This window comes from Malurus melanocephalus, unplaced genomic scaffold, assembly GCF_030028575.1.
Source record: "Malurus melanocephalus ecotype Western Australia unplaced genomic scaffold, MMel_1.1 scaffold_47, whole genome shotgun sequence".
In the NCBI taxonomy this organism is placed as follows: Eukaryota; Metazoa; Chordata; class Aves; order Passeriformes; family Maluridae; genus Malurus; species Malurus melanocephalus.
In genome coordinates this window covers 1,536,578-1,562,906 of record NW_026623279.1, presented here as the reverse complement: position 1 = coordinate 1,562,906, position 26,329 = coordinate 1,536,578, and the positions used below count along the sequence as shown (strand labels likewise).

General features: G+C 40.6%; 1 protein-coding gene across 1 annotated transcript in view; it reads right to left on the bottom strand.

Annotated features, from left to right (window-relative positions):
• The window catches only part of DHX15 (DEAH-box helicase 15), a 50,832-nt gene extending 49,084 nt beyond the window's left edge, over nt 1-1,748 (bottom strand). The window contains exon 1 of the mRNA XM_057365068.1: nt 1,549-1,748. Coding sequence (XP_057221051.1) covers nt 1,549-1,616 — 68 coding nt within the window. The 5' untranslated portion in view covers nt 1,617-1,748. The remainder of the gene's footprint in view (nt 1-1,548) is intronic.
• Between the last annotated feature and the right edge of the window lie 24,581 nt (nt 1,749-26,329).

Genomic DNA, 26,329 nt, shown 5'->3' with positions numbered 1-26,329 from the left:
CATAATCAGTAAACACAATGACAAGTAAAGCCACATAACTATAAAACACACCAACATACAAACAAGGAAATACTGACTTGGGACTATCTTTGCAAACAGCWGTAACAGACGTTCCACATTTAAATAACGCCCAGTTTTGATATAACCACTTGGTAATTTTACAAAAGCCTCTTCATRTAGAAAAGCTATAGAACTTTTCCACAGATTCAGGGGAGCTATTTCAACCTCCCGGAAATTATATCAAAAATGCATTAACAGAGCCAAATAGCTCAATACATTTATTTTTAAAAACATAATTATAATGATCRTACAGGCAGGAAATAGAAGTGGAATAATGAACGTTTCTTTTGTTGAGCTGAAAAGAATGCATCAAAGTCTAGGGGTTAAAAACTGAAGCTGTACAAGCTWACCTTAAAAAAGGCAAGTTTTGCAAAGATTATTTATCAGTGAATATTAACTGCTACATTAGACTTGCAGCTATTGTAACCTTTGAGAACAAACTCAAGGATTTTTCTTAGATAAATATTTTAGTCCAAAACAATGCTGATATATTTTAGTAATTGTTTAATTCACGGAAGTCTCCCGTGCAAGACCAGATAAACACTGCATTTCTTTGTACTCCTTGAAACTTCAGAAATTTATTTTAAAGAGTCGCCTGTCTTTCCTCCTCTCCTGTCCAATTAGAGGGCAAACGATTATGTAAAGAAAGTACTAAAGCAACGCTGAATTTAAGGACGGCACCAGTGCATTATCTGTGTTCCTGCAATTTCATTAACCTCAACAAAAATATGCTGAAGCGTGTGCAGTACAGTCCTAAAAATTTAACCTTTGCAAAACYAAGGAAAAAACAACCACCCCCTTGCCTCCTACCTCAAAACCCACCTCACCATTGATTCTTACTTCAAGCCAAGCAAATCATCGAGAGTGATTGGGTGAAAGACGTTAACAAAGAAACAACGCTCCCACCAGGGCATGCACTGATAACACGGGCTGCACAAACCTCGTGCTCACCTCTAGGCCCACGTTTTCCAGACCTCTCAAGCCAGAGAGAATAGGTAAACAAACACAAAGGAAGGAGGCAGAAGGAGGGGCAAAGGGGAATATACACACGAAGGAGAAAAATTGCAAACAAAGCGCGGCGCGGGGGCGCGGGCCCGGCAGCGCACCGCCCCCGCCACGGGCGACCAGCCCAGCCGTCTCCCCCAAACGGGTAGGCCGGCACCTTTTCCCCTTTCCCCTCCCGGCGCCGCCGCACGAGGCCCTCCCGCCCGCTCCCGCCGCCATCCGCTCCCCCGAGGGCCCCGCCCGGCGGGGCGGCCGATGCCGGGCCAGGCCCAGCGCTCCGGGGGAGCCGCGCGGCTTCGGGGCCTGCCCGGCCGAGGCGGCGCCGCTGCAGCCTCTCCCTACGCCTCAACGCGGCCGCCCCGCGCCCCGGGGAGCCCCGGCCCCGGACGGGCGGCCGGAGCCGGGGATGTGGCGCGGATGGCGCGGGAGCCACCGCGATCCCCCCCCGCCACCCGCCCGGCCGCGGGCCGCGCCGCCCCTCACCCGTCGGTGGTGCGTTTTTTGCTGGAGCTGTAGTCGTCCCCCAGATCGAGGCGATGGCGCTTGGACATGGCGATAGCGATAGCGGTCGCTCAGTCTGTCTGGCGGTCAGTCGGTCCGGGTGCGGCGGACGCGCGCTCTGCGCTCCCTCCCCGAGCGGCGGCGCGGCGAGGCACGGCCGACAAAATGGCGGCCGGAAGGAAGCGCCGGGACCGCGCGAGGCGCTGGCGCGCGGGCCCAGTGGCGAAAGGCTCCCCTGGGCGCGAGCCCGACGGCCCCGCCCMGCCCCGCGCGCGTTCCCGACAGGGAATTGGGCTGGTGGCTGAGGAAATATCCCCGGTATGGGATCCATCGGTCATGGATTCGTCCAGGGTGGGAAGGACCCTCGAGATCGCCCAGTCCAACCGTCCGTCCGGCAATACCACTGTAGTGGGTACCACTGTAATCGCTAAATCACATCACCCACCGCCACATTCAAACGCCTCTTGAGCACCTCCAGGGATGGTGACTCTGCCACCTCCCTGGGCACCCTRTTCCAGTGCYTGACCACCCTAACACTGAAAGGTTTTATTCTAATATCTAATCTGCATCTCCCCCGTGCCAGCTTGAGTCCATCTCCTCTGCCCGTCTCACTGCGAGCACAGCAGAACAGACCAGGCCTCACCTACAACCTCCTGTCATGGATCTCTAGAGAGCCATGAGGTCCTCTCTGAGCCTCCTCCAGGCACAGCAGCCCCAAGTCCCTGAGCCATTCCTCATAGGATGTTTTTTAGACCTTTCACAAGCTTTCTGYCCTTCTCTGGACATGCTCCAGCACCKCACACAGTACTTGAGGTGCAGCCTCATCAATACTGAGTACAGGGGAAAACAGCCTCTCCACTACCCTCCTGAGCAGAGGATGGCAATTTCCACTGAGAGGGCTTGAGCCAGGATAAGTGTCAGGAAAACCTCTTTTCTAGGCCTTTGCAGGCTTCCCTAGCAACACTCGCTTAGCATGCAATAAAAGACAACCTTTCACAAGTCACCTGTGGCAGCAGCAGTGCTAGAAAACCAGGCRCATTATGGCTGCCATGCTGTAGAAGCACATATGGCCTTTACCAAAATATCAACCATAAGTGTGCRTGGCAGTGTATTTCATGAGGAGAAAATTCAGCTGTCTCTCAAGGACCTAGAAATACAGTCACCAATTTTTACTGTTACAGCAGGCAAGAAGCCTGAGTTCATAAATAACAAACTCCAGCAGACCTCTTGAGTCCTACCGTATCCAAGTCTTCTTAGCAGGAGCACAGCTACAACGACATTTAGTAAAACAATTCCAGAAGTGAAATAAGACATACGAGTTCAGGTGCCATTTCCTCATGACAGTTAGGTCTTGCTTGAATAGTTGCAGCAGTGATTAGTTATTTTTCATACTTCCAACCAGCTTTAACTGCCAACAGAAGTCTGCAGGTTTAAGTTTGGTCCAGAAGAGTTGGTCCTCAGAGTTATTTCTTGTACCCCTGAGCTGTTCCCCATTTCCTGCCACTCCCAGGACCTTTTAAGTGCTTGATTAACCATCCACACAAGCAGCATTTGTCCTGTAACTGAAACCACAGATGTGGCTGGGCAGGAGAAGATTAAGACAGGAAGAGATCTCTCTAATTACCATATCTTCAGGTCAGAGGTGCACAAAATGCTCACTGAGCAACCTCTACTCTCACACTAYTTTATTCAGCCATTTCTGCTCCCTCTCAGCAGTCTCAGCAGCTGCCTCACCTTCCAGTTCTGTCACTTGATGCTTCCTAAAAGCCACTCTCTAGGAAAATCTAGAAAAGCAAGAGGCACTGTTCTTTATACTTCTGACAGCTATTTAGAGGACATCAACCACTGGACATTCCATTCTCTATTCTTCCCCTCTCCATTCCCATGGAGAATGGGAATGTCATTCCATGACCGTCTATAACAAGCTCCTTTAGCACCATGGTAGGGATTTAAATTTATACCACAGACAAATAATTTTAAGATAGAAACTAAAAGCACTACCTCTCTTCATCCAAGGGCATTTGTTGGAAAACATGCACTTTGCAAGGCTTGCTCCCTGTCTCTCTTCACAGTCCTTCTGCTAGAGACACCAGCMTTTGCTCAGCTACTTGAATGATTGCTGTTGGAGCAGGGGTGCATTCACATCAATGGCTCAGCTAACARACATGAAAGCAGACAGGAAAGATCATCTAGCCTGTTCCACAAGTACAGCCAGCTCAACAACCAGGTCTTTGTCCATAGCTTCATGTTCCAAAACTATTAAAATATTTAATGAAAACAAATCCTTAGATTATGTTCTTTAATAGAAGAGCATTTCTGTTCCTAATTTTAGATAATATAACAAAATAGCACACACWGCTCCACTGGAATTCTAGATGTTAATGTAATAAAAATAAGATTTTTCTGCTTAGAGTTACCAACAAAAATAAATATTTCTGGAAACTGGATTTTAAACTTTTCCTGTGAAGCTGGAAGTAATTTTTAAAGTTACACTACAGAAATCACTGGAACATCTATGTTAGAGGTTTCCAGGAGATAAACACTACAGAGTAATTCTCTCTACCACAAATATCAAGTTTACCTGTTGTTGTACAATGGTAATGTGCACAGAGCTGCACTGGCTGAATGCAGAGAGAGTGGGAGACCTTCTATACATCCCTCCATGAATTTTACATTATGTCTATCTTAAACAAAAGTGTTTATTCAAATAGAGTACTTGAATAGGACAAATTTAGGAGGGAAGATATAGTGGCTAGGTCTCCCTGGAAAGTGGGAAAAGAGGGGAAGAAACATTACATGCGTTAGCTGGSATGAGAAGCTAGTGCTGGATGGTTCTGAGAAGGCTACAGCCTGGACAATGGGAGCCTGGAAAACTCAGCAGCTCTGTTTCAGATCTTTATTTCTCCTCCCTATGCACAGCAGCATAAATCTACTTATGATCTTGCTCTAGATTACCCCATGGCAAATATCAGGGAAGTTTCTACTTTAGGAGGTAAGGAAAAAGGAGCAGATGTCTCAGCTGGTATGAAGTCTGAGGCTACAGCTCAGCAAAAAATGCAAAAAGAGGGGAAGAAGRTTTTGTGCTAGTCAGGGTGAACAACTGCTTGTGTGCTATGCCCCTGACTGATATCCCACAAACTAGTTCACTCTGTTAACMGTTATTAACTCCACAAACTTCTGAACTCATCCTCCACCCAACCTTGCTTTGAGCCATCTGACTGCATAATAACTGATCTGGTCCCACCCCCAAGGGTTTACAACATAAGACCTTCCTCCTGAAAGCACACACATGCCTTACTTTGCTAATGCAAATAATCCTTTTAACTTCAAAGGGATTAACAAGGAAGGAGTAGCAAAACTAAGCATGTAGGTAAGTGTTTGCAGCATCACAGCCTAAATATAAGATGAGAYGAGAAAAAAAGACTGGTAAGCACAAATTGACATAATGGCAAAGTGATAAGCWTTACGTCAAAAGCCTAAAGGATGAAAGGAATGTGTAAAATAGGGCACATTTAAGCATATTTTCTGCCTTTTCAAAGGCATTTGTTAAGAAAGAGGTTTTTATTGCCCCCCCAAGGCCTCTTATATCCATCTATAAAAGTGAAAATCTTTGGTTACTGAAACAAGACACATTTGTATGAGCTGCCACTTGACTATCTACTGTTCTACCCTCTGTTTCTTACCCTAGTTTTAAAATCACTGGTATCAAAATCCTCTTAGCCAACTTCCAGTGAATATTTCTTTACTTTTGGCATGGGCATATTTATTCTGCTATTTGGATTGAAAGGAGTATTAACACTTAAAACTGAAACAATGGCTTAGGGGAATAATGTCATGCCTATTTTCTTTTCCTGATGGCACATTGCCTTCTCCCCCAAAGAATAAACATGGGTCTCAGACCMGCTGTAATTCAAAGACCCTGGAACATTCACCTGGGTGAGATGAAGTTTCTGGMGTAGAAGTCTGGTGTCATAGTGTCATAGTTTAGGTTATTATTGCCTGAGGCTAATTGCTTCACCCCTTCTAGAGATTACTGAGTCTATAAAGCACATGAAATCTATCCAGTCTMGATTCTCAGTCAAAACTCACCTTCTCCATTGGCTTAAGCCAAAACAGGGGATGCTGAAGAGAAACCACAAATCTGCTGCAATGGAAGCCATAGTAATGAGCAGAGTGGTAACACAGACAGGTAGGAGAGGTTAAATCTTCTAAAAGTTGTGTGTTAGAGCCCTAAAACCTGTGCAATATGTATTTCTTTTATGGCTGGCTGGCTTGCAGTAGACCCTAAGCTACAGTCTATATATGGTCTCAACACCATGGACATATGCTGCCACTTTTTAAAAAACAGTAGTTTCCTTTGTAAAAACAAATCTAACTCCTGGGTTTTTTTAATAGAGCTACAAAATGTTAAATGAAAAAWTTCCTGCAAATGAGTTAAAATATTAAAATGAAGTATTTATGATAATTATAATTGCAATCACAGTTTTAAAATTTTATATATGTATATACAAACGGGTAATACCCTTAGAAAATKATCCAGGAGTCTTAAATGCAAATGCTTATCACAGACAAGATCTCATTCTATCCTCCCCCACCAAGCCCATGTGACTAAATGGATATTATCCTCATGTTCTGTCATATCATCAGGGAAAGAATCCTTGAGACAAGAACCCACAATCAGAGCATGTTTAAAAACGTCAGACTTCCACATCGTTCAAATTAAAAATATGAAGATGAATACATGAACTGATCTCAATTTCTGCAGTGAAGAAAAGAGGCAGCTTCTCTGTAATTACGGAAGCTAAACTTTGCAACACTTCAAGTATATATAAATCRGCACTTTGAATTGCTCTGGGAAGTACGCTGTAGGAAGGAAGGCAGCATGGCAACAGCACTAGTGCCGTGACAGCAAAGTTTATCAGCCATACAGACACCCATCTGAATTTTGTGAGTGGTTATTGAATGTTATCCCATACAGAACACACCCCTGTGACTGAATCTGCAGGTCACAGATTCAGGTGACTGAATCTGCAGGTCAGAAAGACCTCAATAACTTCAGCAAAGCTTCATAAAGGAGAAGAAAAAGAGAAAGAGAGAGAAAGAGAGAGACATTGCAGCTTTTGTATCTACTTGAACATTACCGAAGAAAGAAATCRCTTTTTAAAACAAACCCCATTCTCTAGAAGAAAACATATTGTAGACAACTAGTTGCTATTCTGAGCCCCTCAGTCACCTGTTAAGGCCTTATGATTACCTTTAATCCCGTCAGAGAAACCCTGCAAGAGCAGGTATTCATTATGGGCCTTGAATAGAAATTGAAGAAATAGTATAAAAGCAAATCATCGCTCTCCAGTAAATAAAATTATGTATCTAATTTACATGAATTACACACAGGGTGCATTGTTCTCATAACTTCTGGGTTTTCATTGTTAAAGCGGCATTGTTTAATGACTTCTGCATTCGGAAACATCTGAAACTAAAGGCTAACATGTTGATGTGAAGGCAGTTTATCTTTAAAACATCTTAAAATCTAACTTCTTTCTGTGCCAACTCTGAAATCTTGCAAGAAGCTCCCTAAATATGAGGTGTTTTAGGAAGTAGTGTTGTTTAAACAAAGAACCATTTAAAGCCAGAGAAGATCACAGTTTCAAGCGTGTTGTCTGACCTTGTGCTAGAATATTAAAAGAAGGGCTAATGCGAGTTTTTCAGTTGTCACTTCTTTTGTAAAGATCTGATCCTTTCTTGAATTTTCTTTACAGACTTTTCACATCAGCAAAAGGAAAAATGACTACATTAGTATACATTTTTCATTCCTTTTGTGTTGAGCACTATTGCATTAGCTCCTTAAGATTTTTTTTTAGTGTTCTGTCTGTGAAATTCATATTCAATGAATATGAATTCATTGCCCAAGATTAGTCATGCTGGAACTACCAGTGGTACATCTTCACTCTGTGTATCTGCTTACTGCTTAGGAAATTTATTTGCTTTGTTTCTACTACCTGTATAGAGCGTTCATAGTTTCAAGTAGCTAAGATTACAAAATAGCTAATGAGCAGTGAGACAGGTGTTCTAATAACCTGTACCTCATGKGCTACTAACATCTAAAGTGGTAAATACCAATCCTTATTTTCAAAATGAGTTCCTGACTAAATTATAAAATAAAAGCCATAGAAAATTAAGCACACTAAAAATCTACCATATCCTGGAACTAGTCTGTAACAAATTCTAATTATTAACAGTCATAACCAGCTGGGTGACATTTTTTAACAAATGGCCTTACTTTCTCCATATGATGAAGTCTTTTTCTTCCAACTGTATTAAAAGTCCATTTGCAGAAAAATCCTCACCAGCTGATGAAAACACTAGAAGTGCATTTAAACTTCTGCAGCTGTGTAACCTCCCTCTTTACAGCTTCTTACAATAAACCCCCAGCCTTGCAGAAGCAAGGYTATTTTGTTAGTTGCATCATTTTTCTACTGCCAGTTCCCATCTGGGASTAACAACCTTAGTATCATCTGAAAACCAGTGTAAGTCTCCAAAAGAAGCTGAAAGAAGACCTTGAGATTTTGAGGGGAACATGGGGATTAATAAGCTATTGCCTTGTGAATGAAATGATATTGTCTGTAATGAGCAGGACTGTTCCCAAAGGTAAAGGAGAAGATGGTGCTAGAGCTGCTCCTTGTAAACATGAAAGAACCAACACAATGCTCTGGTGAGTGATGTTTGTAGACAGAGCAACTTGTCTCAGCTGCGAAGCCAGAGAATGCTATACCTGCAGCATTTATTAAAATTATAACAATCATATCTAGGTTGGAACAAGAATTGTCTTATGTGCCCTTAGGCTTATTTTTGTAATTAGAGTAGTGGTGACCTTGTCTTCTACATAATTCTGCCTTTGCAAAGGTGAGCCATAYATGTGGCCTCTTTCTTATCTTGTAACTGGACCTGCCACAGGCACACAGGACAGCAGATCTATATATATGCAGGCTGGATTTAATATCTAAGTGCTGCTTTCTGCCCARATCTGGAAAGTACTAGGAAAGAGGATGGGGGGAACATGCTGTTGCCWAAGCCTTGCTCAGACTCTTTGGGCCTGGACTCCAAAGCGGGTATCTTGTTCTGAAGGCAGCACCTTGCTTCCAGACTTCGTTTTCTTGAGCCCCATCTTGTTCATCAGTGAATATTTCTACATTGTAGGAGATTCCTCYAGAAAAGAGAATGGTTGGGACTCATTTTTGCTTCTTGGGTGTTATTCATACTATATGGCTGAAATAAAGCAATACTGATTCAAACTTGGTTKTGCCTTCTGTGAATATGTGATACCACTATGTTTTGTATAATCTTGTATAGCATCATGTGTATTATTTTCATGTACAATATGAATGTGAAATTCYACTACTATAGCAGCACTATACTATAACTGCAATACTACTGTAATGAGAAGGGAGGCAGAATTAAGGATATTGCAGGTAAAGAAGTGACTTCTGCAATTTAGACATTTCCTTTGAAGTACTTTTTGTCTATGCAACGGTACATGCAATATCTAACACACAGACCATTCTTAAGTTGTTTTAACATGCAGTAAGCAGTTCCCTGAGTAAATGAAGGTTTTCAAGATTGTGCTGTGGCATGACCTAAGCAGTCCCTGACCTTCCTGATGCTGACTGCTCTGCAGTACCCTCTCCCTCACTGTGGCATAGTTGTTCGGATAATCATGCAGTGCATCAGGCTGTGAAACTGATACGGCTAAAAAACCTACCTAGCAACAACAACATAAAGAGAGTTACTTAGCCTGTTTGGTTTCCCAACAAGGACAACAGATGGAGTAGCATGAGGACACAGACAAGCAACTGGAGACAGGACACYGTCAGCTGCCAGATCACCTGAAAAAGTCCATGACATAGCAGTCTGACACTGCTCATAGTGAATAAAGTTGAGTACTTGAATATGTCTTTGAAGCATCAGAACCAAAGAATAGTATTTACAATTTTTGTAACAGCAATTTTTAATACACATTTTTACATGCCAAATAACTGATCCTGCATTAAAGTGACATCTCGATTGGTTTGGATACATTTACATGAATAATATTGGCTCCACTTATTCAGCACTCTTTGCAGAAATATTCACTGATTTGGCATTAGCTTAATTTTTCACAGATTCCAGTGGAAACTAATGAATAAATTGAACCAAATTTATACTGGAGAATCCTAGAGAATTTTATTTCCTTCAAAAGAAGGCAGTGCTGCTTAGCACCTTGTGTGGGAGAGTGATGGGATAAGGACTGAATCTTCAGTACAAATATCCTTAGAAAAGTGTTCATATTCTATGAAAAGCATACAGTATCCTAGAGTGAAGCATATTGATCTGGGAACAGTAAAGTAGGAAAAAACATTTCAAATCCTCCAAKACATAGCTAAAACACTGTGGACCTTGTAGTGGATTTTAAATCAAATGAGACTATATGTACTGATCTTTTTAACAGTGTATCTATTTGGACGCTCAAAAAAACCCTAAAATAACCAGAACAAGAACAAAACTGTCCATTGATGGCTATTCATACAACAGAAAGCTCTAATATCCCTCCTACACATCCTTTAACTGTAAAGTTCTCCCATGGGTACAGTTTTTACAAGCATTTTGATCTACTTTTGTCAAATAAACTGCGTTAACAAAGACCTGATTTTTGCATTGGTTTAAGTTAACCTTTCTCATCTGGACAGAAATTACTTAGGGAACACTTACATAAATTGCTTTCTTGAAAGATTAGGGTAGCAGGCAAGCATTAACAGTCCAGCAGAGGGACATTGGTAGGAAGCTGATGGTAATAATGTCTTCTAATCCCCAGGATGGATCTAGGAGAGGTTTGCTGCTTTGTGATTTATGAATGCCATTGCACAATAACTGGTATGGATTCTGCAGGTGGCCTGTTGTAGTTTTATTTGTGACCACAGCATCTCCTGTCTCTATTATGTTTAACAGTGAATGTCACCCCAGTTTAATGCCATGTTTGATATAAATGTTCTTAGCTAATACTAAGAAAAGCTAAGAGACACGTCCATAATCTGCTTTGTCATAGCTTAAAAAARTCACATTCCTGTGCTAACTCTGCAGGGGTTAAGATTGAGATTGGTGTCACTGCTTTCAAAAACTTCTGCTGACTTAATCCAAAAATTGTGCTGTTTCATAGGGTCAGTATGCAAAATCCTAATTTGCTTCAGCATGAAGTTTTTGAGATATAGTTTGCCCTATGCACACTTGCATTCAGAAAATCATCCAGTTCTGCTCATGACAATCATCTGGATGCTCCCTGGAGGAACACTACTTCTCTAGGTTTGTCTCAGTTCCAACCTTGTGTTCCCCCAGGGAGAAGGAAAAAGAGCAGAGTGTATAAAAGATGTGAATGCCAAGGGAAAAAACAGTAGTGGCAAAGGGAGAGAAGAACATAAGAGCTGACAGGTACAGCAGAAAGAGAAGCAGAAACAGAAGAAAGAAGAAGAAAAAATAAGCCTTCTGAACAAAACCTCTTCTCAGACTTTCTAACGGGATAAAGATTCACGTGAAGACAGTCACAGGAAGTAAGAAATAAAGACAAACCACTTAAGGAAAAGGAAAGCTATCACCTCTTTTTTGGCTTAAAGCCCCCATCAAGCATTTAATGTGAAAGCTTGTGTATCTTCATCGGCACACTGGTATGAAATTGCAAACCTCAGACCCATTTCTTTCCCATTGTTCCTCTGTTATCCTACTGTTCTAAAATTCATACAGCTGGTGGCTACATAGCTCTGCCTGTCCTCAGCAGTCTTCCTCTCTGCTGCACACATGCACGGGCTTGCATAGGCTGTGTAGATACACCCACAAACCAACATTTACTGTCAACTGCAAGTAATTTGCAAGTTACCAACTCTAAATGACAAAGGAGGGAGGAGCAGAGTTAATATTTCATTAGAGGGAAAAGAATATAGAACAAATTTAGAAAGAAGGTTGCAGATGAAACTTTGGTCAGGGAAAGTGCAAAGCAGCCATATGTTCTAGGTACAATACTGTAAAYSTCCCAGGAGATGAGCCCAGATGCTSTGTGGAATGTAATTCTGACTTTGTCATTGAGGCAAGTGAGAATAAGAAAGWAAGAAGAAATAGGAAAAGAAAGATTCTGAGTCTTAAATGCCACCTAAATCTAATACCCTAAACTGAGGCAAGATCAGAACATGTTCACCTAAACCCTGACCTTGCTGTTGTTCAATGACTGCAGCTTTCTGAGTTTCATCGCATTTTCTTTTGAGAAGCCTGTGAGGCAATACATCCAGTCTGCAGTAACACTGCTCTTAGTGCTACTTCCTTCCTGCCCTTTTCTCAGTGTGGTGTGTCACACTGAGCTGCTGCAATGTATTTTTTATTTCTTCCATCAGCTTTCATCTCAATTCAAATAGATCTGCTGCTGTTGTCAGCAGCTCCATAAACCAGGTCCATGCTGGAATATTACAAGGGCTTCTAATTATGAAGAGGAGATAAGTAGGGGTTTCTATATCAGTTATTACAGTGGTTTTGTACCTTTGAGATTAAGGCTTCCTCCCAGCATGTCTTCTGTATTTCTGGATAGGTCTTCAGGGAGAAAAATACATTAAAAAACTGYCACATTATTAAAGTTAGGTCATGCCACTAACATTACTGTCAGTTTTGGGGGCCTGCCCTTTCCCCCAAAAAATTTCCCCAAACCTTCAGCTCTTTCCAATCCCCATCAAAGAAGTTATTGAGGAAAACACAAACCAGACTTTATATTTGCTCAATACTTATTTGAAAAGTGCTCAACTGGTAGTGCTTTGGCCTGCAAAAGCAAAACAAATTGACTTTGTTGCCTTCTTTTCTTAGCCTGGAGGAGAACTGTGGACAAMATATTCATGCTACCACATGAACTTCCTACAGGAATGATCTTGAAAATGAAAAGCAGCCCCAGCACAGTCAAGAAGCAAAACCAACACTGAGCTAAAACTTATGCATTCCACAATAGTTCTCTGAGAAATAAAGGTATYTATGTTTCAAAGTCCTAATACAGGAAAACTACTGCAAGGACCCATTAGCTAACAGCTTGCAATAGTAACTCTTTTCCTACGGCAGCTGTGAAAAGTGTGATTCCTTCAGACACTGTCAGTGAGGGGCACTGGCCGGGGCATATCAGGAGTGTGTGTCCAACTTTGAAGGGAAAGTGGGCAAAGTAGAGAGGGTCTGTCTGAGGGTCACCAAGACAGTGGTGGCATCAGAGAATGGTCAGCCATTAGGAATGAGAGAGGTGGAATTGTTCACTGTGCTAAGGAAGGGCTAAGCAGCAATCTRTTAGCAGCCTGCAACACTTGAAGGGGAATCACAAAGGTAATGCAGCAAAACTCTCCTCCGTATTAACACACAGGATATCAGGATCTCAGCTGGGGAAGTTTGAACTTGCTAGGAGGACAGTACAGCGCTGGAGCAGGTTCATACCAGTATTTCCCCAGAGAGATAATGAAATCTCCATCCTCGGGGCTTTTCAAGACTTACATRGATAAAGCCACAGCTAACCTAATCTAGCACTGGCAAGAGTCCCAAGTCACACAGGAGGTTAGACCAGATGATCTCCAAAGGTCCCTTCTGACCAATATTTTTATGACTCTGTGAACTAAAAATAAAACAAAAAGTCAGAAGTGCTTCAAGACCAGTTCAGTCAAGGCAAAGTGAATTAAGCAACATCATCAAATTATTGCTTGGCTGGTGTCGCTGACATTTGTGGTGAAGTAACTATATTTGAATTCCATAATTCAGAATCTCCAATGGCAGTTTCAGTAAGAGTTCTAGTAATGTAAGGTACATGGATTTTAAATCACATTACCCTTTCAACTCTAGAGATGTAAATTGCTGAGGAGTGCTAGTGGATAACTTACATCGGAGATGTCCAGGCCAAGTTTCATTTATACAGGAACTGCATTCTTTATCAGTTTTATCATGCTGTCACTTTTTCTAAAAGCTAAATTTACTTCCAAGTGAAAGCACCCAGCAGACTGAAAAATTTATCTCCTTCTAAAAACAAGACTTTCCAAAGAAATTCTCCAAAAGAGAGTAGAAAGGAAAAAAAAGCCAAGGGGAAAAAAAAAAAAAAAAAAAAAAGGAAAACACTGATTAATGAGATTTGTTTGTTCTAGGGTATGATCAAACAGGCCAGCACCATAGTCAGTGATAAAAGAAGGCAAAGTGCTGCACAGACTGCTATATTCATCTGCTTAAAATTCACATGGTCTGAGTTCTAGAATAATTTGCTCCACACCATCTGGCAGATATGAGAAGTATGAATATATAGTGGGGGAGGGCATGAGGAAATTTTCTGCATTTCAGTGGCATGTAGAAATACTGTATTGGGGTTTGCAACCTATGTTCTATACATTAAGTGCACATGTAAACTGCAAACAATCCAACAGATGCTAATTTTTAAAACACTTGGAAACAAACTTACTACAGGAGTATAATCTGACACTTTGTACCTTATATTTGGACTCAGAATATAACACAAGCCATGAAATGCAATGAAGCCAGTCAGTGTAAGTATTACTCACTGGTCAGAACTGTACAATGTCATCCATGCCCAAACCAGRGAGGATGACTGTTGTCACTCTAAGCTAAACCTCTTAGCTTCACTTACAAGCTCAGATTTTAAAAACTTCTGCTTGCAGCAGTGAAAACCTCCAGTGTAGGTCAAGGAGACACCAYAGAAGAAAATATTACTTGTAGATTCAAGCTGCTGTGGGATAGAGATATGCAGAATGAACATACATATCCAAAGGAAATATGAAAACCACTTTTCTAAATGTATTTCTRTGTTGTCACTACATAGAGCATACTATTCTCACACATTTTACTTTCATCGTTTGCTGTGCAGGCTGTGTAGCTTTTTCTGGTTTTAGATACGGACCAAACTGCTTTCAGTTAAAATTATGGTTGTTTGACAAAAGTATACAATTTATCCCATCAGTTATAGTTTTTTTTCACTGTAGAAACCATGTTATTGCTATATTCTTAATTGTAACGATTGTGTGACTGCATGCAAGTTCATTCTCATAGAACAGCATGTCAGTTATAAGAGCGAGCAGTTCTCAAAGCTTGTCCTGTCCTTTCGTCACCAAGGAATTCTCAGGGAGCACAGAAGCTCAAATTGATATGGATATGTACCTGTTGTTCTCAAATTTGTTCTAAAATCCTGTAGCTAATCAGACAGAGAGGAGCAGCTGAGTAGCAGTTTTCTCTAACGCAAAGTGCCTGTGGTGGTGAGATCCTGACAGGAGGGCTCAAGAGGATTCATTTGGGACAGTTTTGGATGTTCCTGGTCTGCCAACTTTTCCATCCTGTCTAGGAGGCTGCTTATGTCCCGYGGGAGGGCTCTGTGTGCCTCTGCCACCCATCTGCCCCAGGGGTATTGGAGCTGCTGTTTTGACTGTGGCACATCCCATCCTACTGTCTCTGGCCTTGGAGTGTAACCACAGCMGAGTAAGGAGGGGAACAGCCTCAGCTGACGAAAGCTAGGTATCCTGAATCCCTTACCAGACAGCTTTAAGAATTCCATCTCCATAAATACAGAATAAATAAAATAAATAAATTCAATAAAATATATAAATTCAACCATTATATCAATGCAAGCTTATTGGCTGAGCCATATGTGTGGGAGCTGATGTTGTCACATTAYAGAAAGAAAGAGTTGCCCCTTATAAACATCTCTGTCCCAAGGGTGCTGCTCAACTACACATCTTAGATGACCAGAGTGTTTCCGCTTCTCCAGGCTGCTGCAAGGGTATTTAATTACAGCAATACTGCTGTCCCAGTGCTATTACAGCACTGCAAGGCAGTCATAAAGGCTGAGAAAGCATTCTCCTTCTAAGCTTCTGTTGTTAAGTGGCTTATAAAGTTTCCAAAATGTGACCTTTAGTGCTGAAATTTATTATGCTTGCATTATACCCAAGACAAATTTAATTAGGCAGTTTAAAGAAAACCTGTTTACCAAATGTTAAGTCATCTAGTTGGTAAAGAAGTATTTTTAATTGCTAAAATAATTCTTCAAATGCATGGGAAAATTGTACAAAAATAGATTTTTTTTTTACTTTAGGCATGCCACATGCTAAAGAGTAATCTCATTTCATGCAACCCTTTTCCAGACTTCTGTGTTGCTTGCAATCAGTTTTCTCTCTCAGAATAGTCTCTGATGGTGATTTCCACATGTTTGCCCTTACTGTSTCAAGTTAGTGTCGACAACTTACTCTTGCTAGAGCTATGGCAACAGCAAGTGGTGGCCAAATAGCATTCCTGCAGTGAATAGCATTCACTTCAGCTTAGTGTGGAAGAATGTCAGTATCTTTGCAGGGTCAGCCTGTTCGTTCTTATTATAAAACTGGCATAAGGTTTTTCTGCAGAGAAAGATGAAATTTCAGTGCTTAGTAAACACCCCTGTAAAAGCTAGGTTGAGGCAGTCATGCAGGAAGCTAGTAATGCACAGAACCATGCTGTGACTTCTATCACYGATCAAGTAAAATAAAGAGTTTGTGGCTTTTTATATAAAATTTTACTGGCACATGTCAGCAGTGTTCTATACAGGTTTGTGCATTTAGCCAGCAGAAGCACTATTGCCTCCAAAGAAGGAAAATGAGGAGGGAAAACGGGACTGGGAAGAGACTGATTCTGCACTGTCACAAGATGAGGCCAGCTGGACACTTGGGGTGAAGGACCAAAAGGCAGATRGAGGACATGGAGCAGTAGCTCCCGATGGTTTGAACAGGACAGGGCTGTGCAGATGAGCCTGAATATCACCTCTACTGATGGACTGAAAGCCAGGAATGACAGGGAGACTTATAGGAATGGGGACTCTGATAACAGAGGTCCTGGAGATGAAGAACACTGAGGGTGATGAAGCCTGATCATTTACCATATTTTTATCTGCAATTGTTCTTAAAAGTTTCTAGGCTGCTTTCATCAGTCTTTCTGAAGAAAAACCTAGGGTCTGAAGAGCCTACTATGGCAAGAYTTATTTACCTCTAAAATTCTGTCCTTATCACACTGCTGAGAGTCTGGGGACTGGTGCACAATTGGAGTAAAAACACCCTTCTGWGGGATCAGGTACAGCAGCAGTTTCATTCAGCCTCTCTGTGAAAGCAAGTGATTTGTAGATTGGCCAGCCAGGTTTCTAAGACAACTGATGGATATCTGTACCTCCTGGAAGAGGATGGAGTTTGAAAAATTGGAAAAAAACACAGAAAAATGAAGAAACAAGACGGTAGGTGAAGATCAAAACAGGGAATAAAAAAATAAAGGAAAGATAAAGAAAGAGTAAGGAAAGAATGATAAGGGATAAGGATATTTCTATCAAGAAAAGAAGGGAGAATGGAGAAGCCTAAAAAGTCGAMAGAAACATTAAAGATAACAAAGTGGGTCAGGGAAAGAAGATGTAGAACCTCAGGGTGTTTTGTGTAGATCTGTGTGCATATTATGCAAATAGACTGTTTTGCATAYATAAAAATAATTACAGACATCAGTTTAAAAATAAATTAATATMAATTAGAAGTATTAGCTAATAGCTCCTTTGAATTAAATCCTTTGTTTATTTACAAGGAAAGTCTTCCACTGATACAACTATGTCTATATTGCTCCACCCCAGTCTGAGAAGGATGTGTCTCCTGGGGACAACTAATTGGCCTCCAAGACTGATGCAATTTGCACCCTTTTTGATGACCTTGCAAATTATTAAATGCAAAGTATAACAACAGCATGATTTAGGGGCAGAAATATTTCCAGTAAGGGTTTCGTGGATGGGTCTAATGGCTTATGTACACAGAAACGTTACTCCAGGACAAGGTAAGGGACAAGCTTGAATAAGGAACAGTTCTTGTACAATAATTCCTAGTGTAAAAACCTCCCCTGTGGCTGAAGCAATTCCTTTTCCAATTCTTAGTTTAATGTGCTTCCAGAGTGTTCAGTGTAACAATACCTGTATTGGTCCCTTCACACAGAAGCTCCGAGAGATTAATTTTTAATCATTGTTCAGTTGAGCTACTTTTAGCTGGTGACCTTATAGGTGGAAAGATCTGTGTCCAAAATGTCAGACCTGTCTCAGCATTTGTCACCAAACCTGCCTGGGTGGCATTGATTTCAAACATGCATWGTTAGTCCAGGGGTAAAGAGAGTAGGGAGCACCAGAAAAGTGGRATAAATGGAGGGAGCAAATGGTACACAGCAGAGAAGCAGGGGCAAGTAGCAGCTCTCAGCCATTTGTCTAATGAAGATTTGCATGTTTTTCAATTGTATAAAATTATAAGGTAAGTCTTGAAACTCATGTGTTCTGGATTCCAGGTACTTAAAGAAAAAAAAAAAAGGTAAAGTATGTAAGTTACTCACAGGGTGATTGGTTGGTACCCAGACKCTAATTACAGGTGGATTAAGAAAGCAAACACTTCTGCTAACAGCACAGTAAGATACCACCAAAACAACAGTCTTGATACCCTCTGTTGAGGTCTTGTTTGAGGGCCATYGCATGATTCACCTCTAACTTTATATTTCCTGGAATTTACTGGTTTTCCTACAATTTTAGCACTACTACTATGGATCTTTGATCTTTGGAACTATCTATAATATATTTAATGAAGATTGAATTATCTTTTACTTAAATAGTCTAATAACCAACATGTAACAGGACTCGAGGTCTGTCTTGGAAATACTTTTAGAAGGTATTTGTAAGCACAGAAGGCATGTTTTTCTATCAATTTAACATGGGCATACCAAGTATGCATGGCTGCAGTATTCACAGTTCACTGGTAAATTTGAATGCAATTCATGTTAAATAAGTATGTCATGCAATTTCTTTCCAAGAGAAGACCCTCAAAATTAAATAATGTTTTGTCTTTCCTCATAATTATTCACAATTTTACTGTCTTCAGCTAGTTACAAGTTTATAGCATTGTGGGATTTCTGTCATTCCTATTATACTTTATAAAATYATTATTCACTGTGGATTTTTTCCTTGTCTCTTGCTTCTCATGTTAATTTGTGTGCTTCTAACACTCAGTCTATTTCTATCACCACTTCCCATTTGTTATAACTCCCAATGTAATTTATTAAACATGCAATTAATATGTGTAATTTTTAACTGCTAAATTTATTTTATTACTGATTCAGAATGACTTCTAGCCAAATATTTTCTTGATTGTGAAAGTAATTTCTTTGGTCCAATCCTGAGATATACAACTATATTTAGAAGGCCAGCAGTGAGTCTTAAAGAATACCTCATTTATATAAACAAAAGTATTACAAATACTTATCCAAGACTAAATGTAAGACAAATGTATTTTCCTGTTTTGTAAAGTGTATCCACATCCTGTTGCATCAGAATGCTACATTTAGAAAAATTAATTTATGGGTGAAAATATTTAATTGCCTGTAAAATATCGTTTGTATCAATTTTAAGTGTAAAATATGAAACCAAGTATTAAGAAGCATGAGTGGTATGTGATAATTAAAGTCTATATGTAACTGAGGATTTCTTATCTGCAGGTTTAATGTAGAGAGCTCATTGGATTTCTAAAACCAATCATCAGGGACTGGACAAATGATATTTACATTCTTAATTATYCAGTGAGATTAGTGTTTGTGGTCTCTGTAAGCAGGTCACAAACATAGCAATGAAAATTAATTGTGCTACAGGATAGCAATGATTCATTTGTTTTCTAATCATAATTCTAGTAGTATTTTAAAGATAAGCCTCCTTAAATATTTTATTTTTAATAAGATCTATTAACAACATTCAAAGSATACTTTAAAACCAGAACAAAATAACACTCTCAGTGGAAGGAATTTCTCTGCATTTTTCCAGTGTTACTTTGCAGTAAAATTATTTCCATTTTCAAAGATACACAGTCAGCACTCCATCATTTGTGTTGTCTGTCAAAAACATAGGTCCCCAACTAAATTCTGTTCTTTTTTAAATATAGCGAATGGGAAGATACGGTGCGTCACCAAGAAAATATTCTGAGCCTATTTTTTAAATCTGCTGTGATGCCAATTTCGATAGAAATATGCTGGACTTAATGTCCACATATGTAATTGGTTTTCACTACACTTCAGAGTTCATTACTCTGTGATGGTCTTGCTCTTAGACACTCCTTAGAACAGTGCTGGCACAACACGGTGCTCTGCAAATGTCAGCAAAGGCTCCTGCCACATGCTGTAGCTGCTGACTTTTTTCTTCATTTGCTCCATAAACATTACTCTCAAAATCACACCATTTTTGGGCATTACCAGCCTCCATGGGTTTATTCTTTCATTACACCCATTCGTTTTAGTTATTACATTAGTTCAATTTCCACAGTCACAGCTACACCAGTGTATCAGCATTTCCCACTTCAGTTGTTTTCAGTGCATTAAAAATTAGTCATAAATACTGTTTCATGATCAAATTTGGCATAACTTGCTTTACAGGTCAAGCAAACACATTTTTCTTCCACAGATTAAAAGCAAAATCTGTTTGATCATATTCAAGCCATTTCATTAGTTGGAAAACATTTAGGTTTATTAATTTGGAAACACCATGACAAGTTCTGCTGGTATTTATACTACTGYTGGTCCAGAGTAACTCAGCTGTATTCAGTAGATTAGTCTGAATTTGTACCCTTTCCTATAAAAACCATCAAAAACTGGCCCCTTTTAACTTAAATAAATAGTGGGGAGGGAAAAAAAAATAAATGGAAACAAAAGAAACAGATTGATTCGGAAAAAAAAATGTCTGCTCATTGAACGGTCAAAATGAGTTGGTGTCTAAGGTTTTGGGATTGCAATACTTGCCCCAGGAAGGAAGGATTGCAAATGCAGTTCCCACTGATAGTTCCGTATTTCCAGTTCAGATGAGAATTTAATTTATTTGTATTTGAATTACTGGATAGCAAGAGGAAACCAGTGAATTGAGGAGCAAAGYTGCCTTTCCTGAGCAAGCATTTACCTCTTTCACATATTGAAAGAGCGGTTAACATAAGAGGAGAGTTTTTGCACTATGTCTAGTCACAAACCATTTAGGACACTGGAAAACCTTGAAGGTAAATATCCTAAAGCCCAGCAACMTTTCACTGGTGCTAAAGGCATTTTATAAGATCAAGAGCTGCCATGGAGAAATCTTCTCAAGTGCATCTATTGCTCACAAACACAGTGCTGTGACAGCWGCAATGACATTTTAGATTACTTTTGATCCAGGTTGCATTCTTTACAGCTAAACTTTCTGTAAAAGGTGGATCAGACTTATCATGTTGGAATAGCTCCTCTGTAGATTTTTAATGAGGCAGATACTGGAGAGCTATTTGTTCCCAGGAGCATCTCAGACCACTGCACATTACTCAGAGGATTTCAGGATTCCACAGCTGTATAAATCCTTGAATTAAAATTCCTCTAAGGTAGGCTATGGCAGTCTTGATGCAGGTGGGTGGGTKAAATGTTCTATCTCCTGAAACCCAACAGCTTTGCCAGGTGACAGTAGCTACCTCGTAACTGAGCTGCACTTCTTGGCACCTTTTGGAATTTCTGCATAGTCATACATCTCTCTGACAAGGATATACCTGCTGCCTTCTGTTTGATGGCTGTGCCATTGATGGATTCCTTCTGCAAAGTCCAGCAAGGAAACCCTTCCAACCCAAATGAAGATCAATCGCACTGCACCTGAAGTTTTGATAAATACTTTGATCATCCAATAATGACTAATTGCTTTAGGGGAGCACAGTAATTCTGATGACAGTCATTTATCAAACTAGGGAGAAGAGAAACTTGGACCTTACTGTGAAGTTAGCCATCCTGCTTTACTAACCGTGTTTATTTTACACAGTGTAGGTCAGCAAAGTGAGCCTCTCCTACCCTCTTCAAATTAATGAGGAAACCTCTCTGAAGCCTAAGAATGAGCACACTGTGAATGTTACTGCAAATGATATTCCTTGTCTACATRGCCTCTGTCCTTACCCAGTTCGTTTGGTTTCTGAAGGAGATATCAAAAGACATTAATACAGAATGGCCCAAGTACATGTAAATGGTTTTCACATCTGCAAATGGTGAGCTCCTCCAGCTTTTTGCTGTCTTTTGAAACTCGCCTGGCTAAAACAACCATGAGTACTTCATGTTAGGCCCATGAGAAGATRAATCCAGATGTGAGAGATAGAGCCCAGAGCTGCACTTCTCCCCTATGGGTCYTTTTGCAGCTGTCCCTAACTCTGGGGGACCCTGCCAGAGTAAAGCCAGAGCTGTCCTTGCCTTCTGCTGGAGACACAGGACTTAYCTGCTTCTCTGGTCACTTCTGCCACAAAGTGCAGGTCACACTTCAGCTGCAGTATCCAGGCTTACCTGTGGGTGGAAGTCCTGCAGAAGGAAAAGAGACGCCCGGAGGCAAGTTTCTGAAAGACTGAAAATCAGAGAATGTTACCAAGACCCAAATATAGTGTCACTCAGGATGATATTTTGGAGGAACCATCTTGCTGTCCTCTACCAGTAACAATGACCTCTTCTAGTGGTAGCTGTGCTTCTAWCCTTTCTCCAGGTGCCAGTGAACTGAAGAGAGTGATCGAGTATCAACTGCACTTTGTGGGCCATGGAAAACATTTGTCATCCTTCCCCTGGATGCGTGCAGTGGTGGCTGAAATTAATGCATCAGTCCATAAGCTACTGCTTTARTTTATGCTATGGGACCAAATGAGCCAATGCACTACCTATTCTGCCATATCCATGTACCAGAAGGCATTGCAGACAGCGAGGATAATCTTTCAGTTACCACAGGGAAACTGAGAAGGACTGGGTGATAGGAACCCTGGGACATAAGAAGCAGTGAATGAGTGTCTCTTTGGTCAGCTCAGCATTGGATTCATGCTGTCTCCTTRCACATCTTTATGTGCCTTCCAGTCAGGACACAATTTAGCTGAAGCCTACAAGATTTCATAGTATGCACAGGCAAGGGTAAAAGGTTTTCAATTTTAGTGTGGTAACCATAGAGTTTGGAAGCCTCAGAGAACCAACTACATTGCTTTGAAAGGAGAAAAGATTGCACATAATCTCTTCCTTTGCACAGAAACTGCCTCTGGAGCCAGCTGGCCATTAGTATCCAATACTCCATCCAAGCAACCTCCATGGAGTTTTGAACTACYACCTGCACTTGGAAAACCTAAGTCAGATTACAAATGAGCACACAATCCAATGCTGTGGATTGTTGTCATCCTGGAGGTCAAATGCCTAGAACAGAAGAGCATCTATAGCAAAGATGCTTTAAAGCTGTAGGCACAGCTCATGTGCAAGGCTATCTTTGTTACATCTTGATAATAGATTGGGCACCATACCTGAAGCAGCAGCTGATGTGAACTTCACTGGTCACAAGACAGTTCTCAAATCAAGTTTTATATACATAGGTATAAAACTCATTTGTTACCTCYAGCATAAGAGAGCGCTCTCATGAACACATTCAGATTCCAAGACTTGGACTTTAATTTCTAAGRTTGCTAGTTATTATCCTGGTATATTTTCATGGCATTAAGCATACTGTTCCTCAGGGATCAATTTATAAAAGCCCCAACCTCATTCTTGTTAACAAGGTGTTGATGCTATAGGAAGTATAGTGGGGAACAAAGAAGGAAAAAAAAGTGCATATAATTCCTGTTATAATTCCTGTGTAATTTCAATCATAATGATAGATAAGTAAATAGATAATACTGATAGAGGTAGCAAGCCAATAACACTAATGGATTGTTGTTAGAATGGCAATAGCCTCATCTGCCAGCTCAGAGAAACCACGGAGCTGAGTGAATGGTTGCCTTCTTTGCCAGCCCYGTTCTCTGGACACAGATAGACATGTTACACACTTGGTTCTTTTTGTTTGGCCAGTGYACTGATTCCTGGTGAGCCAGACACRAGAGCTGAAAAAAACAATCAAAAACTTGGGTGAGAACATTGTGTGAGRGMTCTTTCTTTTTTWGGCTCCCCTTGCTTGTAGACACCAGTTTTGCCTTGGAAATCAACTTTTATGTAGKATGGTTAATTCACAMTAAAGTGRTCCATTCCTTATAAAGGATCTAGTCAGTCCAGATCCTTGGACATAAATAATCATCCTTTGTTTATGGAAAATGAAATGAAAATGAAAACCAGWGTCCATGTGTGATGGTTTAACTAAGCACCACACAGGCCACTCAGTCACTCCATCCATCAGTGAGATGGAGGGAGAAGGAGAAGGGGTAAAAATGAAAAAGAAACTTGTGTCTTGAGAGATGAACAGTTTAATAATSAAAAAGATATAATAATAATGATTTGTGAAAAGTAGGGAAAAGAGGGGGAAAAGATAACAGTGGAAGATAATACCCAAAAAAGAAGACAAATGATGCAAATTGAAACAATCACTCRCCACCAACCCACCATTACCCAGCCAATCCCCCAGCAGTAGCCCACCCACCAAATTTCTTCCTCTCCCACTTYTATATGCTGAGCATGATGCCATATGGTTGGTATGGAATATCCTTTGGGGCACTTGTCAGCTGTCCCAGCCATCTCTCCTTCCTATATCTTGTGTACCTCCAGCCTGCTCACTGATGGGACGAGGTGAGAAACAGGAAGCTCCTTGGACCCTGTGAAAGCAGTGCTCAGCAGTGACTAAAACATCTCTGTGTCAATGTTACATCTCAGCAAAACTCAACCCTACATCAGCTACAATGAAGAAAAATAACTCTATCCCCACAAAAACCAGCACACCCTGACGGATTGTCTAGAATCCTCCCTTTCTCCAAACACCTGCCTCATAAACCTTCATGCACAGAAATGTGCTGATATTTGTGTGTTCCTGTTATCATAAACTTCCCAGAAGCTGAAGGTCATGGAAGAGGATGTCATCTTTAGGACAGATTGAAAATAATGCAAAGACTGGGCAAACTGACTCACAGGCTGAGAATATCAGTATTTCACAGTCCTTTCCCTTTGGAAGAGGGAGATCCAAAGATGAACACTTCTTCAGTTGTTTGTACTGAATCAAGGTGTGCTTGGTACAACATCTTGACACAGATTACCTGTTTGGACTGCAAGTCAAACCAGTCAGAATGCTCTGATGATGATGGCCAGTAGCGTATGAGTGGGGAAAATTGCAAGAACAGAACAAATGTATCATGAAACCTTCCTGAGAATATTCTCAAAGCCTTCTGTGGTCAGCTGCCTGTCTCCTGAGACAACCACAGAGCCTGCATTCTCCACATTTTATCAGGCACTTTTGGAACCATGTTCACAAGGTGCTGTGATACAACCTCACAGAGCCAGCATAGTCACCTCTGTGCAGCACACACTCCCCAGGCCACGTGAATTTGTTTTTCTACTGTTTCATTCCCCTTAACAGGAAGCTTTTGTGAAATGGCTTTGCTCTTACAGGTGGAAGAGCAGTGTTCAGCACCGTGGGTGCCCTCAGTCTGCACAGGATCATTCAGGCCCTTGCATAATTGGTTTGTATTTCAAGGACTTCTCTTTGTTGTGYTTATTTTTGCCCACATATTGCATATTTATATGGGCTCAAGACTGTCTAGTAAGACTGTTGAAGATTATTTCCATGGTCTGGCTCTCTTTACCTGCTCTCTAAGTGAAGGCTTAGAAGCAAATTTGCAAGGTAAACAATAACTCTGTATTTCAGTACTTCAGGGGAATTGCAGCACCCTGAATCACATCTCTTGAAGAGCCAGTCATCCTCCCACTCATTGATTGCTACCTGCTCTGCAGCTACTCCTACTCCCACCTTTAACATCATGTACAAGTAAAGAACAGAAAAATAAAACACAGGAAGTTATATCACACTTAAGAATACTTCATTTTYAAAGAAAGCTATGTAATCTGCCATCTCCAGTGCTGATCCCTATCAGCAACATTAGATATTAAAATATTGCTATTCCTGTAAAAGAAAAAAACAACCAAAAAAACCAAAGCCAAACCAAATCAACAACAACAAAAAAAGTAAAAAAACCCCAAACACCAAACCAAACTAAAACAAAGCAAAAAACCAAAACTAAAACAAAAAATCAAAAAATCAAACAAGGGGAAAAAATAATAAAAAGCAGCTCAGTATTGTAGTGCAGAAATCAGAAGGTTTTTTTATTTTTAATTTTTTTAACTCAATAGTAGATCAGGAAGAAGTCACATAACCTACCTATGTCTCAGTTTTCCACTCTGCAAAATGTGAATTGCAGAACTGAGCTCTACTAAAAAGGCAAATTAYAAGTTTAAGTAATCCATGCAGAGTAATTTATGAATATTAATATAGAAAACGGAAACCAGATGCCAGCAATACAATTTAYATTGTTACTAACATTACATTTCTATTTTGTAGCACATTTAGAAGAACACCTCTGTCACAGTAGTGTATACATGCAAAACAAAAAGAGAATCTAAGCCTTTCCAGAGCTGTTGCTCACAGCTGGTTAGAACAGGGAGCAAAGAATGGTGCTCCTTGATCCTCTCTGTCACCAACTCTTCCTGGACTGGATGACTTGCTTTCCTACAAAACCCYTTCTCTGCTCTTACTATAGCTCTTGATATGTTTTGCTGATACTACAGTTATTGAAAAGATCAATTTTTAAGGTTCCTGTGACCCAGTTATAATGGTAAAATGTCCACTCCTCTGTTTACCAAAGGAATATGCCAGGAAGGCAATCTGCAGGATGCAGAGGTTTATTTTGAATAAGAGCCTGCATGGGTGCAGTTAGAAGCTGCTGAGGCAAAAGTAAACTCC